Source organism: Telmatherina bonti (genome assembly GCF_933228915.1).
Source record: "Telmatherina bonti genome assembly, chromosome: 9".
Taxonomy (NCBI): Eukaryota; Metazoa; Chordata; class Actinopteri; order Atheriniformes; family Telmatherinidae; genus Telmatherina; species Telmatherina bonti.
Window position 1 is genome coordinate 31,525,058 of NC_136627.1, and position 15,835 is coordinate 31,540,892.

At 37.7% G+C, this 15,835-nt stretch overlaps 1 protein-coding gene across 1 annotated transcript in view; it reads right to left on the reverse strand.

Moving 5' to 3' along the window:
• arhgap42b (Rho GTPase activating protein 42b) overlaps positions 1-14,867 on the reverse strand; it is a gene marked incomplete at its 5' end in the record, with an annotated part of 72,857 nt that extends 57,990 nt beyond the window's left edge. The window contains one exon of the mRNA XM_079246332.1: positions 14,714-14,867. Coding sequence (XP_079102458.1) covers positions 14,714-14,867 — 154 coding nt within the window. The remainder of the gene's footprint in view (positions 1-14,713) is intronic.
• Between the last annotated feature and the right edge of the window lie 968 nt (positions 14,868-15,835).

Sequence of the window (15,835 nt, forward strand, 5' to 3'; positions counted from 1 at the left end):
ATTCGGTACACATGTCTACCACCTCAAGACGAGAAGAAAAGTTAATGAAACACCTGTTCTCATGGCAACGGGCTGTCCGCCATCTTGGCGTTTGCGGCCATTTTTTTGCCCGTTTTTTTCAATTTGGGCACATCGTATTTGAACGAACTAGTCTGAGGGGATTCATGCGATTGCCTCCACGTTCTCCAAGGAGCTTCGTGACAAGATGGGGACAAAAAGCTATTGAAATCTTTCTGATAGCAAAAAGCGTGTTCCCGTGGCAACCCATGGAAAAAAGCATTCTCGCCATGAAACACGGTTCACTCATATCTTCGCAGAAATACATGCCATCTGCACCAAAATTAAAATCTTTCATATTTGGAGGGTCCTTCACGCACTGCTATATGTATTGTGGGGGGGGGGGGGGGGGGGGGGCCCTAGGGGCCCGATCGTCTACTTTGACCTAGGGCTATGAAATTCGGCACACATGTGTATCAACCCTAGACAAGCAAAAAACTCAATTAAGTACCTGTTACCATGGCAACGGGGTGTCTGCCATCTTGCTGTTTATGCCCTTTTTATCACTTTAAGTGCATCGTATTTGGACGAACTAGTCTGAGGGTTTTCATGGGATTGACTCCATACTCAGCAGGAAGCTTCGTGACAAGATGGGAACCAAAAAGTTAGTGAAATCTTTCCAATAAGAGAAAGCGTGTTACCGTGGCAACCCATGGCAAATAGCCTTCTCACCATGAAAGACAGTTCACTCATATCTTCGCAGAAATAAATCCAATCTGCACCAAAACTGTCAGTATTCATATTTGGTAGGTCCTTAACACACTGAAACATGTATTGTGGGGCGGGCACGTTTTTTGGGGGGGGCCCTAGGGGCCCCATGTTCTACTTTGACGTAGGGCTACGAATTTCGGTACACATGTGTAACAACCCAAGGCAAGTAAAAAAAGTGCATTGACAATCTGTTACCATGGCAATGGGCTGTCCACCATCTTGGCGTTTAAGACCTACTTTTGACCCCATTTTTGCGATTTGGGCGCATCGTATTTGAACGAACCACTCTGAGGCGATTCATGCTATTGGCTCCCCATTTGCCATGGAGCTTCATGACAAGATGGGGACAAAAAGTTATTCAAATCTTTCTGATAGGAGAAAGCGTGTTACCGTGGCAACCCACTGAGAAAAGCGTTCTCGCCATGAAACACGGTTCACTCATATCTTCGCAGAAATACATCCGATCTGCACCAAAATTAGAATCTTTCATATTTGGAGGGTCTTAACGCATTGTAATATGTATTGTGGGGGGGGTGCTTTTTTTGGGGGGGGGCCCTACGGGCCCGATCATCTACTTTGAGCTAGGGCTACGAAATTCGGTATACATGTGTAACAACCCAAGACAAGCAGAAAAGTCAATGAACCACGTGTTGCCATGGCAACGGGTGGTCCACCATATTGGAAAAAATCCTTCTCGCCATGAAAAACGGTTTGCTTATTTCTCTGCAGAAAAATATGCGATCTGCACCAAAACTGTAGGCATGCATATTCGGTAGGTCCTTAACACATTGTAACATGTATTAGGGGGGGTGGGGGGTCCCCTGGGTCCCGATTGTCTACTTTAACGTAGGGTAACGAAATTCAGTATACAAATGTCTACCACGCCAACACGAGCAAAAAAGTCCATTAAGCACCTGTTACCAGAGCAACGGGGTGCCCGCCATCTTGGCGGTTACGCCCATAGAGCACTGTATGTGCATTGTTTTTTAACAAATTAGTTTAAGATTCATGCCATTGACTTTAAACGCATCCGGAAGCTATGTGACATGTTCAGGTGGAGGGTTCGGCATGAGGCGAGGACCCGATGGATGCCGCTTGCGGCTTTAATTTATCTTCTGATTTCAATGTCCAGTTTCTTTTCATGAACTGCTCCTTTTTGGTCATTCCAGAAAATTCCTGTTGAATTAAAGCCTCATGACTGACTTGGGCATTCATGTACATTAACTTTACTGAAATCAATCTTTGGCAGAATGCCTTGAATGGTTATTGCCTTTCTGCCTGACCAACTTTAAGTATCAGTTCACAATCAGATGTCCTGACATTTTTACTTAATTGGCTAGTGTAATTCTGAAATACAATATTTTTATTAATTTATTTATTGTTTTAATTGCAGCCTGGCCAAACCAATAAATCCATCAACCACTAACTAGCTCCAAAATAAATCAGATGGAATGAGCTTAATGTGTTCGAATGCAATGTTTCTATCATCAAACAATGTTTCATATTCATATTACAACGTGGTAACTTAAATAAACATAATTTTAGTTATTTTTCCTAAAACTCTGACAATGCCCTGACAGTAATGCAAAAAACAGATTTTAACAATGCAATTTGAAAGAAAAATCCACGCACTCTGAGTGAGAACAACAACCAAGCCTCAGGGGTAACATTTCACCGCCGTCAATCAATGTCACCTTTACAGTTGCCACGGTAACCAGCCTGCGAGATTAAATCAGCTACTTTTCTAGGGGCGGAGCTCTGAAAGAAGACATAAATCTTTAACTTAACTCCAACTTCTTCTCAAACTTAGAAAGTTCTGCTTTAATACCAAAAGTTCTGTTTTGAACCCATCTGTCAAACAAACAAACAAACCAAATCTGCAGCACCACATGCTTCTTAGTAAATTGGAGACAGGCAGTCTTATTAGAGAGCAAACACATTTCCCTTCCCACCCTGCCATGAAATGCTGGGTGGAAAGGGGGTAGCAATGCTCTTTTTGTGCAGAATCTATTGAATTGGGTGTCTAAGAAATCAAATGTTGGTTTCATAACCTTTACCAGCCTAATGAGCATTAGGAACTATTTTTGAGGTCATATAAAAAAAAAGAAAAACTTCGCTTTTTTAAATCTATGAAAATTAAAAAATCACATTTGTGTTGGGGAGCTTAGTCTCCACTGAATTTCTGCTAACCAGAACCTAATTGCCACTCCATTAACTGTAAGCACCAACTCCATTAAATGTAACCATTAACTGTAAGCACCTGTTTCTAATTGATTCTTGAATGGCTGTTACTAAAGGTCCATGTGCTTTAAAAAAAATAATACCAAACAATAATACAAGAATATTATTTTAGTCTCATTTGTGTAATTTGTCTGCAAATTTCTAATAGGGAAATTAAGATTTCCTTGTAATATATATGGAGAAATAGGAACTTACTGTAACACACTTTCACCAGTACTGTGAAGCACGACATTATTATGTAAGAAGTACAACAAAAGTATGATTGAAATATTCTACTGAATTACTCATGTGTGCTCCACTTGAAACACTCTGTAGGATGTGACTGACATACTCATTACAAAACCAATTATCAGGCAACATCTGTATTGTGCTTTCACCCCTCTTAACATTTCTTAATGGTTTTAAAGAAGACTTTTTCCAGGAATAGGTTAATAAAACCTTACTTATCTAAAAAAAAAAAAACTGTTCCATTAAAAAGCTACTTTCTGTTAAACAGAAAGGTCTTCTTCAGCTTATGACAGCCACAAAGACTTCAGTTTAAATGACTTACAAAAAATTTGAGATGTTCTGTTTAACATTTACATACTCCTTAACTTTATTTTTATTTTTATTTATTTTATTTTTTGTGTTATTTAATAAGAGACAAATTGAAGTACTTTTCTTTGTTGGAAATGCGTCACAGTCTGCCTGATATCAACAGTACAATGAGAAACACCTCAGCTACTTTGTCTTCTCAGTGAGGCACTGCAGATTTCAGATGAGAAGGTCTTCAAAGAGGAGACTCTTATGCCCCTAGCTTAATGAGAGATGGGGGGGATCTCTTTGATGCAACAGTGGGGTGCATTGTGCCACTTTGATTCCATTTGGAAGGATTGTAACTGGGGAGCGGCCCTTCAGGTAAGGCCTTTTCCACCTGCTTACTCTTGTGACTGCCTGTCAGTTGCTCAGCAGGGGAGGGAGTGCTGCAGTGTGAGAAGAGCCAGCAGACAGACTCTTGCACTCACATAGCATACAGAAAGTTTCCAACTGTCAGAAACAAAGCCAGCTGTTTTCCACACTTGCTGCTTTAGCTGCAATTTTAGCTGGCAGCTGGTCAACTTGCAAACTAATTCTTGCATAAATAATGTAGCTGGAAAAAACATAAATATAAGAAACCACAGATCATTATTATCTATGGGGTGCAGACACAGAGGTTTTAGTTACAATGCCTGTGGGTGCCCATTAATTTCCACAGTGCTTAAAGCAAAAAGGAGAGGTTGAGCTACTTAAAAAGCACGCAATGTTTCTAAGTTATTGTGTCAGGCCTGTAGACTGCAACCAAGAATGTCTCAAGTGTGACTAAACACTTTTTCTTGATCACACAGGTGTGAGTAACATTCCTCAGGTTGTGCTGGACTTTTATTTCCCTGCATGTCTGAGTATTCCGTGACATTCCTCCCTTATCATTGCACAAGAAAGAACAAAACTGTGATAAAAAGGAAGGGAAGGGGTGGATCCTCAGCTCTGATTGGCTCTGATCCACAGTTAAACCCAGTGTTGTGTGATGCTTTGGAATTGCACTCGCCACACTTCGCTATAAGCTGCAAAACCTTCTGATCAATTTCAGAGATTGAAATGTTCAGTTCAGCCGAGTGAAACTAAGGTTACACTCGAAAAGTATGTTTATTGAAATATATTTTTCTACTTTGCTTTGAGGGTTCAAATATAGATAAACATTTTACTATAGCTGAGTTTGCTTGGGATAATTTTAATAACCATCTATGACTGGGTGATCATCAAAAAGTAATCCTACAATGTAGTAAAACAAGTTGCTGAGAGTAAAATGAAGGACGTTGGGGTGCAACTACATTTTACTTGTGCACCGAAATAAAGCTTTGGTTCAAAAAGTTAGTCTGGAGCCAATGCTAATTTCAGTATTTTGATAAAAGAAATGAAAGATATCAGCTATAAGGTATGGGTATTGATTATTGGCTAATTTATCCAGTTAAATAATTGTTCAATTTATAAACTGAATAAAAATCCTTTCAGTTTGACACTTCATTCATGATGAGATGTACACACAGATCCTTATTAAATGGGCCTAAAAATGAGATGGAAGTAATGTGTCGGAACATCACAGATCTGATCAAAATGAAATAATTTATATTACCACTTACATGAATAAAATAACATTAAATAAGATGAGTGAAAGAAAGTGAATTTACTTGTAATGTAGGATGTTTATTGTAACGGAGGATCAAAAATGAGCTCTCGTCAGAAGCAACAAAAGAGTTCAAAGCTACCATGAGAATATTGTTCTTAGTGTGACATTGATTTTGACTGACAGAGTTCTTCAGAAAAGACCTCAACCTGAAGTCTAACACATTTTCCTGCCCTGTCTGAGGAGAAACAGCTTTTAGGAACACAACGTCTAATCCTTTTTTATCAAAATCTGTCCACAAAAACATTGCAGTCCCTTGCAGTGCAGCATGAGCAGTGCTCACTGCTTTTATTCAGCTTTATTGCTAAACAAGTCACACAATGTGTCCGTGTCTTTCACTTCCATTACATGAGTTGAAATTCATCAAAATAGTCAAAGCAGCAGCAGCAATAGATTATAAATGCTATAATCCTGTAACACACTGTCTGCCTTAGTCACAGTCCAACAGACAGAGACACTGAGAAAACACATACACACACACACACACCCACACGGTAAAGATGATGTCAGGCCAAATGCTATCTGAGGGAGGATGGGGGATGGTTATACAAGCATGTTTACAGGACATTTCCTGTGGCTGAGCCTTGGGAGCATCATCTGTCCTCAGACAAACAAACACAAGAGTTCCCAAAGCTAAAGGCTAAAAGCTATTGTAAAATAATTCCTGATCAAATAAAAAAGAAAAAGAACTATTATACCATGTTCATATCAAACAAAATAATAGTCACTGACAGCAGCTTTATCAAAGTTCCACAAGTACCACACAATCATGCAGTCACCGTAGCAACAAGGAAAAGTGCTGTTTACAGACTTGCTAAATACTGTATTTTTTATAGTAACAACCCCCTGCGTGTCAGCCATTCATTACTGCATATATCCCAGGAAGGAAGCATCACTCGAATGAACAGGCGTGGGCATGTGATGGTGGCAGAGGCACTGTCAGGTAGCATAATAATGGGTTGTCTCCCAGTTTAGACTAAGCTAATCTGTCTGAATTTATTACAAAACAAGGCAGTTCATGAAGATCAAATGCTTATTCAGATGCATGAATATGCCTAAAGAAAAACAAACAAACAAAAAAAAACATTCTTTTTTCTTTTCTTTTTAATGTCTATTATAAATTTACATGAAATGTGTGGTTCAGGTCTGAATAAGAAATATCTGCTAAAAGTAGGGAGGGCACAATAACATAGAGTGGTTGACAGTATGTGCACAGAATAAGCTGCTTTATTGTTTTACAAATACAGAGAAATTATGCATGAAGGACGCAAGTATCACCAAAAGGTTGAGTGCTTGAGTTTAAGTAGGTCTCTTGGGATTCTTTTATCACTCAGGGACTGGCTACAGTTCCCTGTTCAGAGTTTTAAACGTGTGTTTTATACACACGTAAGTTATTTCCCAATCCAACTCCCATTAAACTCATTTAAAAACATGTGGATGAGGCAACTGTGATGTCTATTTTAAGTTACAGCCTTCAAAAAGTATGTTATTGAGTTGGTCTCCCAAATCAAACACCTCAATGTATCACAGATTTCCTCTCAGCTCAAGAAATCAAAGCTGGGCTCTATTCACTTCAATCTCAATGTGAATCACAAGAGCCAAATAAATGTGTGCTTGGCAAAAAAGGTCAGACACTTAACCAGCTAAGCAGCAAAAAAATATTTCCCTTTAAATGCAAGCAAGTCAATATATGCTTAAAAAGCCTGTTCATTTTATCAACATTGGTTACAAACAACATTTCAAACAGGATTTCCAGTGATCTTTGTTTGACTGAGTGCAGTAAAAATACATAACGACATGTTCTGCTACACAAATATAATCAATTGGGTACAAGTGATTAATCTTAAAGCAACAGTCTGTCATCATGCGAAGGGTGTTTATTTGCTTTGTTACAGAGGCTTTGGGAAAAAGATTTATTTTGTGTCAGTTCTATAAAAATGAAAACAAGCTGCTTGTATTCTTAGCTTAAAAAACATGCTCACTAATTTGACCAGCCTGACCTCTTTATAAATAATAAAAATGCTGTTGATGAATAGAGTTGAAAAAACTTTTATTTTATAGTCGGCCTTATGCAACTGTGTGCAAAAACTGTGTGAAAAAGCTGAGTTTTTCACCCTTCTGGTGGACAAGAAGATAACAAACCAGTCTGAAGATTTAGATGTTCCAGGAACATTTGTTTCATGATTTTTGAAGACAAAAAATCTTTTTTGCAGTGCTTCATTGTCTTTAAAAACAAATCCAGATTGAAAGATTTTCAACTTAAGGTCTAGCTTAGCATCTGCCGATCTTTTACATTGCGGTGATACCGAATATATGTTCTTTCTGCTATCCTGCAGTTTTCTCTGAGATCTGAGATGCAAACTACAGCGTGACCACTGTTGGATTTCTTACAGACTGATATTTTTGACATCACATAAATGTACTCATTACCAACACTCATTCCTGTTACTGTCTCACCATGTCTCAAGACATCATGCATATTGTTCATGAAGTTTTACAGTAAAAGAAATAAAGAAAGAAGAAAGAAAGAAAGAAAATAACAACACAAACCAAAAAATACAAGGGATTTCATTCCTATATGTGATTTTTTCCCATCCAAATAAGCAAGAAGATGAATAAAAGTCAACACTTTATTCTCCACAGGTGTAAAAGCGATAATTCACAGCTCCTTACAGCATCGGCGATGAAATCTTGCTTGCACTTGACAGAAATATGGCCAACAAACAACATTTTAAATGCAGTGCTATCTTGAAATGTTTAGAAACTTAAGTTATTCCCATTTCAGTATAGATGCTTTGAATAATATTTAAAAATGATGCATATGAAGTACGATGAGGGAACGGAAAAGGACATAAACACATCATTATTTAATTTTAAATTGGCACCAGTTCTCCTGTATGTGTGTTCACTTTTTGAAAAACAGCAGATGTGTTGTTTGATGCTCTACAGAACTTGCCCCAGTCTCTCTTTTTTGGAGTCCTCCATCTTTTTTATTTAAATTGTTGAGGTCAGGACTCTGTAAGAGCCATGCCATCTGCTGCACTGCATCTTATTCTGCCTCCTGATGGACATATTTCTTTATGACTGTATGATTGGCCTCACTGTTATGCAGCAAAAAGACTGTTCAGGTATGATTTATCATCCCTCAGGGGGAGCTCTGTTTTGTTTAATGAGATGGACAATGGAATTTAAAGATGTAAAATGACCTAAAACCTTCCAGGAGAACTATAAATAAAACACAAAGTATGGGATGGTAAAGGAGAAGCATTTCAAACTTGTTGGAAGCTGTATCCCCAGTAAAGGCCAGCTACTGATCTGGCCAATGATAAGCCAGCTCTGCTACAGTAACTGAGTAACTGATGTGGTAAATTAAAGGGCAACTACTTCTTCGACCTGCAAGGTAACTCGGTCATCTCATGCAGTGACCCACTTGGTGTAAATAGCATTGGGTCGCTGGGTTAGATGCATGACTTGCCGTCAAGGATGCATGGGTAGTTGTCCTCTCATTTGCCAGCAGTCTTCTAACATCTCAGCAGTCTTTTACAAAACCACAGAAAAGGATTTTCATAATCAGTTAAGTCCAAATGAAAGTCTGATGGTATAAGCAGCAACAGGCTTAACTATGATTTACAAAATGTTCATTCAGCTGGGGTGCAAAAGTTCAGTACGTACGTTGGTTTTAAGGCCACCGTTTTGTACTTTTCAAAACCGTAAGAGAATATATGTAAAACCTAAAAATGCTTAATAAAATTTCAAATTAAACTAGAAACAAACAAACAAAAAAAAACAGCTATTGATAAATTCTCCATTAACTTTGTTACCTAAATAAAAATATATATGAGATAGAGAAATGCCCCTCCATTTTAATGAACAGTATCTGTACATACATGTTAAAAGGGAGGGAAGGATATTTCAAGATAAAAATAAAGATGATTGACTATAACTTCTACAAATATTCATTTATTTCACAGTTTGTTTTTCCTTTACATGTAAGACTTTAATGACATGTGTGCTGTTAAATGTAAAGCAACACAGGATTAGTCACAAGGATATGATGTTTGGTTAATCAAACAATTGTTTGAATGAGCACATTCTTAAATTAAGTCTGTACTCAAAGCAAAAACCCTTGAATCAATTTAAATGTTCTATTTACTTTTTAAAAATAAAATGGGATGGAATTAATTTTTTATAGCTCTTTAAAATAGAAATATTTTGAACTACATAGAGGGAAAAGGGCCTTTATGCTTTCCATGTTGATTCCCGGTTTTCAGATATAAAACTCTGACTGTTTTCATGTGAAGGTTTCTCAAACAGCATGTTTTATCGATGGAATAGAGTCTTCAAGCACTTGTCTCTGCTTGAGATTGTCCCTAATCACAATGTCCACTAACCAGAAGCTGGACTGCACTTTCTTCAAGACAAACGCGTTTGCAAGTTCCTTCCACCTTGGAATTCAGTATGCCTCCTTTCTGTACTGAATGCTTCATACTGACAAATCTTAATATGCGTACTTTTACACCCCTATTATTCAAATCACATGAGAAATACTACTTTTGAGTGACAAAGTAGAAAACAAAAAACAAAAAATAAAAAGCAGCATTTATAACCACCTAACTGTCTTTTCACATATGATTGACACACATATATGACCAAAGCAAATATTTAGCAAGAGTATAAAGACAAAGGCAGTTACATAAAAATACACTGAGCAAAGGCATAGCATGTGAACCAATTTACAAGTAATGTATTAACAAGCTGGCTCATTTCTGAAACATGAAATGTCTGGCACCATGGAAACAAAGAGTCTTTTAAATGTCTTCCAGTAATGTCCCCACTCATAGCAGGGTCATAAACCTCTCTGGCATCCTGAGTTTTTACGTCTTTCCTGCAGTCTTCTATCCTTAATTTGAGTCTGGACTTTCCAGTTAAAGATCAACATCCTCATCACTACAAATGAAAATGAACTACATCCCAAAATCCCTGCTTAACACCTCCTGAGCTGGTTACAGTAGCTGGAATTCCATGAAGTCTTTCTGAAATGCCGTATCATAGAAAATGCACATCAAGCTTAAATCCATTCCCTGATTTGGTCTGAACAACAGAGGCTGTGTCATGTTGTCAACAGCTGGCAGTACAGGCTAAGCTGGCCTGGCAGAAACAAACAATGAAGCATACAGAGACCAAATTTGGAAGAAGACTCATAACCAATCACCTTGGTTACATGACAGAGAAAAATGAAAAATAATTCTTCTTTTAACTTAGCATGCTGTGTTCGGTTTCAAATGTCTGTGGCCATGTTTGTTTGTCCCAAAACACAAACAACTCATCACTCATTTTAACACACTCAAATACACAAGAACGGATTTCTGTTCAGTATGTCCATCTTGTCTTATACTACGTATTTCCTAACATAAATCAAAACCTCAAGGGATAAAACAAAGGTTTTTGCAATATTAAGAAGAATTTAAAATAAAAATGTTTCCATCAAGCTTTTCAAGGCTGCAACTTCAAAATGTGCATCAAAAAATGTGTCCAGTGTGATCATGTATAAAAATGATTGTATATGGATATTCTTTGTTGGTTTCCTGTCATTACTGTATTTTAACTTGAATTTCAAAAGGAGACCAGAGACCTAAAGGCATGAACTGTAGAGCGGGATCCAGCACAGCCTGAGCTATGCAGTTTTCCACCATCAATAATCCAATCAAAGGCAATCAAAGTCTTAAATCCCATGACACTGTCTTAAAAGTTTAGTACAACCTGGAGTGTTAAGGTCTTATTTGGTATTAAAGCCTGTGCACAGGCCTTTGACATCCTGTTACAAAGTATCCTCCCAACCATTAATAATACATTCAGCTGCGTTTTCCTATCCAGTGGTGGTGCCATGCCCACTGACAGAACAGTTTCCCTGCAAAACAGATATGAAATAGATTTGGCTCCCAGCTGCCCTGAAAGATAGCAGAGCCAGTAATACAAATGTTAAATGTTACTCAGAGCTTTGGGAAAAAAGAAGAGCCAGTAGAGCTGAAAACAAGAGAAAAAAATCCAGTCTCGCCATTTCAACCCTTTGTTTGTTTGTTTGTTGTTGGAATACCAAAAACAAGTTAGATCACTATTCACAAGAATACTTCATTTTTTTTAAATGGCTGAAAAGTCCAAAAGAATAGATTTTCCCTATTAAGTTTCATAAAACTTTTAATCAACCTTACTTCTTACTGGGAACTGCAGAATTATGACTTCTACATTCTACATAGTGTAAGAAATATAAAAATGGCCGTACAAACCGGGCCCTGGATGAGCCAAGTGTGTTCTACAGCTCCTGCTGTGATATAATATCAATCAGACTTAAACTTTTATTACTTTGCATGTTCAAACATATAAAATGCACATCCATATTTCTTGTTTTTAGTTAGGTTGAAGCAAAAGTCTCCATTAGAGACTCTAAGAGTTTGAGTAAAACCTCACAGCCTATGCCACCTTTTTACAAAATTCAAAATAACTTCAAATGTCTGGGATTATTAGCTCTCTTCTCCTTCTGCTTATACTAATGTTTATTTGGGGTTAATGTCAAGGAAAGTCCATGACAGTCAGCGCTTCTTGGCTGCCTGTGGTTTTCAGATAGGTATTCACAGCTCTAAGGTGTGTTGGAAGTCATTATCCCAATGCAGTATGACTGTTGCTCCATGAAGATGCAAACTACAGGGTGAGAAAAAGCTTTTGAAAAATGGAGTCCTATTTCTTCTTAGTTAGAGTGGAGAACATTCAGGCAATGTGACTAACTCCAGTATATGTCCAGACTCCTCCAGACTTGAATCTTCTAACCAGTGTTTAATTGATGGTTTGATGCCTTACAAGGCCTACACTGTTGTTCTCTTTTACGTTCATCTCTGTAGACACACTCATGTGTATTCCCGGAGAGCTTGAGGTCTGAGTTAATCATTAAATAGAACTTATTTCCATCATCCACCAGGAACTGCTACGGAGTCTGAGTCCACTCCAAGCCATTGATACTGTATCGTTTCTGGTTTTTGAGAGCTGGTTTAAAGACTTTTATTTAGTCTTTCTTTGAGACCAGTTTCTTTTGACAGTAGTTTCACTTACTGGTGTCTTTTTCTCTTTATTAGGCAAATTGTATGAAATTTATTATCATTTTGTTATTTAATAATTGAAACAAACTGAGCTTGTATACTATTAACTCATTGGCTGCCACCCATTGTTATAGCAGATGTCTTTGGTAGCCAGCGAGTTAAAGTTCATTGTTCGCTTTTTCATTCAAACCTTTTATTACTTATTGCGGGTCACACTTTTTTGGGTTACTGTGGTGCCATTCCTTGTTGTTTTTCCATGTTATTACTTTTTTAATTCAAAGAAGTGGTGTCGCTAAGCAACCCAGTAACTACACCCTCAGTGTTTCCACCAGGGTACAATCTGATCATGTGGAATTAGACAGCTAAATAAATATTAAATAAAAGAAAAAGAAAAATGAAGAGAATCATATGCATTTATTCCTGTATAAATCTAAAGTAAAAGAAAGATGAAAAACAACTGAAAACTGGGAAGCAAAAGAGATGGGTCCAAACACACAACTGATAGAAAAAAGGAGGCTGACTGTTGTTGTCAGTACAGAGGTCACAGGATAGTACTCGACTGGCTAGTCGTGTGAAAACTGATGTTACGTGTTGCAGGTGGCATAGCTGAAGCGCAATATTCTGGTTCCAGATCATTCACTGAACTGCTTTCCAGCCAGTTCAGGCAGTCATTAAGAAATAAAGCAGCAACATATTTACCACAGAAAGCCTGCATATAAACCCATAGTGCTGTTTTAAACCAAAATGAGTGATTATCAGCAGTAAGTTCATCTGCCATTCCCAACATTTTATGAAGAAAATGCAACAGTTTCCATAGCTAGCAGCTTGCATCATGTATGCACAACTTTGGAGTATTTCCAAGTGAAAAAAACATCCAGCAAAGAGAATCTCTCTATATCTGGTAAACAAGAAAACAATAGACAATGTTGGGAGCAATAGTTCATGTGGCTGATGAGTAAAGAAAGTGGCTAAATATTCTACAATATCATCAGAAAATCCAAAAATTAGCAATAATGTCAGAATAAGCAACGAATGGTTAAAAAAAAAAAAAGCCAAAACCATGTTGATGCTGTTGTTGGTTAACCTAAGCATGGTGATGAAAACAGGTAGATTACAATGACAGGCAATATCAAATATGGACCAAATTTTTAAAACCCTGTCAAACATTTTGACAGATGCAGAAAAAAGTTTATTTTGCTTCCTTGTAAACTTATGACTGCAGTGGTCTTACAGTCTACAAAGTGCTTTGGGACATTAACATGTTCAGAGCCCACCATTTAATCTGAATAAGCCACAAAGTCAAATTTATATATTCCACTGTTTTGCATATTCTTAACTTTATTTACAGTTAAATGTCTGAAAAGCAACAGAAAAATCCCCTTTATGTTTCCAAGGCTGTTTGGTGTGATGAAATGGTTGGATATAGAAATTTTAATGGAATTATCACCTGCTGTCTCAACAACAGCAGCAGCAAAAAGCAAAAGCATGTACAGCTCATGCTCTCCTCGATGTAATGGTGAATATGGTGATAATGGTGAAGTAAAAGTGTGAAAAGAATCATGCTTTTTCACTGTAAACTCCTGTGTAAAACCATGCCCGATTGAACTGTGGAAAAAAATTAATACTGAGCTGAATGATGGCTTAGTGAGCGTACTTCAAGGCACTGCTGTGCCCTTCATATTATATCCCAATGCAGCTGTTTTCCATATTTATTAGGCCTACATTTCTAATCTTTCTCCATTTCACAGACACACTTCTGACGTTAAGAGACCAAACTCCCTTCCCTGCAGCCATATAGCAGAGCAGGAAGTCTAGTTTAATCAGAATGTTGGAATTTGAGACTTGGAATTAGAGAGGACAATGACCCATGACGAAGAGATAGCGCCCTCATTCCAACAGTCCTGCTTCATTAAAGATGCTGAAGTCTTTATTTTCTTTGCCTCTGATAGGTGACCCCAGACAGTGAAAGCATCTGTCATTAATGAAGTATAGAACCAACAATCTGGCCTTTGACTAATGTCATCCATATGTCTGACTGCGGCCATATGACTGGGTATTAAAATATTCATCTCACAAATGCCAATGGTCTAAGAAATCTTTAGGGTCTATAAAAACAAGCCTTTACATCCTCACAAAGCCAGAGAGGTAGAAACAAACGTTAAAAAAAAAACGTCCTGGGACTAAAATAATCTCAGCACAGTGAAATAGTTGACGTTTTGCTACACATTTAAGCTCTTTAGGAGCAGGATCAGCGCTTCCCAACAGGAGAGCACAAGCTTGCGGTGGAGAGGACCATTCAGACAGCAGCTCCAGCTCAGCTCTGCTGGAATGAATGCATCTGTCTGCAAGTCGCCTGTGGTCCAGGTGCCAACAGCTGCATTTCTGGACTCGTGGGTGTGGAATAAGAGATACTTACTCTTGAGAGCAGTGATCAGCATATTTCCATCCTTGATGAGCTCTTTGATGAATTTATTTGTTCGCTCCAGCTCTATTTCATGGCATTTGAGACGCTCTCTAAAGTCCGGGCTGTCCAGGAACGAGTCACTGAACTCCAAAGTAGGGAGTCCCATTGTTCCCTAAATACAAGGCTGACTTTCACACTAACTCGGAGTTTTAAAGTGTTTCTTTTTCATCACGCAGCTCCGTAGAAACACAAACTTCTCCAAGTTCCCCCCAAAAGGTTTTCCTGCTTTGCTTCGTCCTTACTTCCGCTTTGACTTTCTCCACTTTTTTTCGGCTTCTTGTTCTCACAAACAGTGGTCGTATGACTCCTACTGGTTACTGCTGGATATTTTACAACATCTGTACTGTCCATCTCCAACACTCATCCCTGTGAGTTTATAACGCATTGTTGTGGTTTCTTCCAGTACCGAGTGGTTCGTTTTGCATCAGTTTTCTCACAATACAGGGGCCATTTGTGTTATTTTGAAAGTTAACAAATAAAACTTGGACAAATGTGACAGTTTTTCTTTCTTTTTTTTTTAAAAATTTCTTTTCCTTTAAAGAAAAAAAAAAATCTATGTCCAGCTCTTGATAAATTATCTCTTAGTTGAATAAAACTCTTACCGTGCTTAAATTGTATTTAATTTCAAAACAAAATGAGTGATTATTAACTGTAAGTTAGGAACTTCATCTGCCATTTCCAACATTTTATGAAAAAAATGCTGCAGTTTTTAGTTAGCAACTTGCATCATGTAAGCACAATGTTGTCTAAAAAAAAGTAATCTGATTTTAAAAAATAGAAGAAAAAAAGAAGAATCAAAATTAATAAAATAGATAAATAAAACATTGCAAAGGCATGTGGCACATGCTATTTTGTCCAGTTTTGATCAATGGCAGGATTGTTCCCTCATTTTATTAATGATTTTATAAATTTTAAGAATAATATGTAAGAGGTTTCTCTTGCCTGAAGGTTGTTCACAAAGTTTTTGCAGAGTTGATGGTCATGACAGTGAACTTACCTCCTAAAGTTGTGAACTGTGTAGAAATCATGGGCAAGAATCCATCATGCTGGAATTAATGAGGGCTTGAGGTGAGG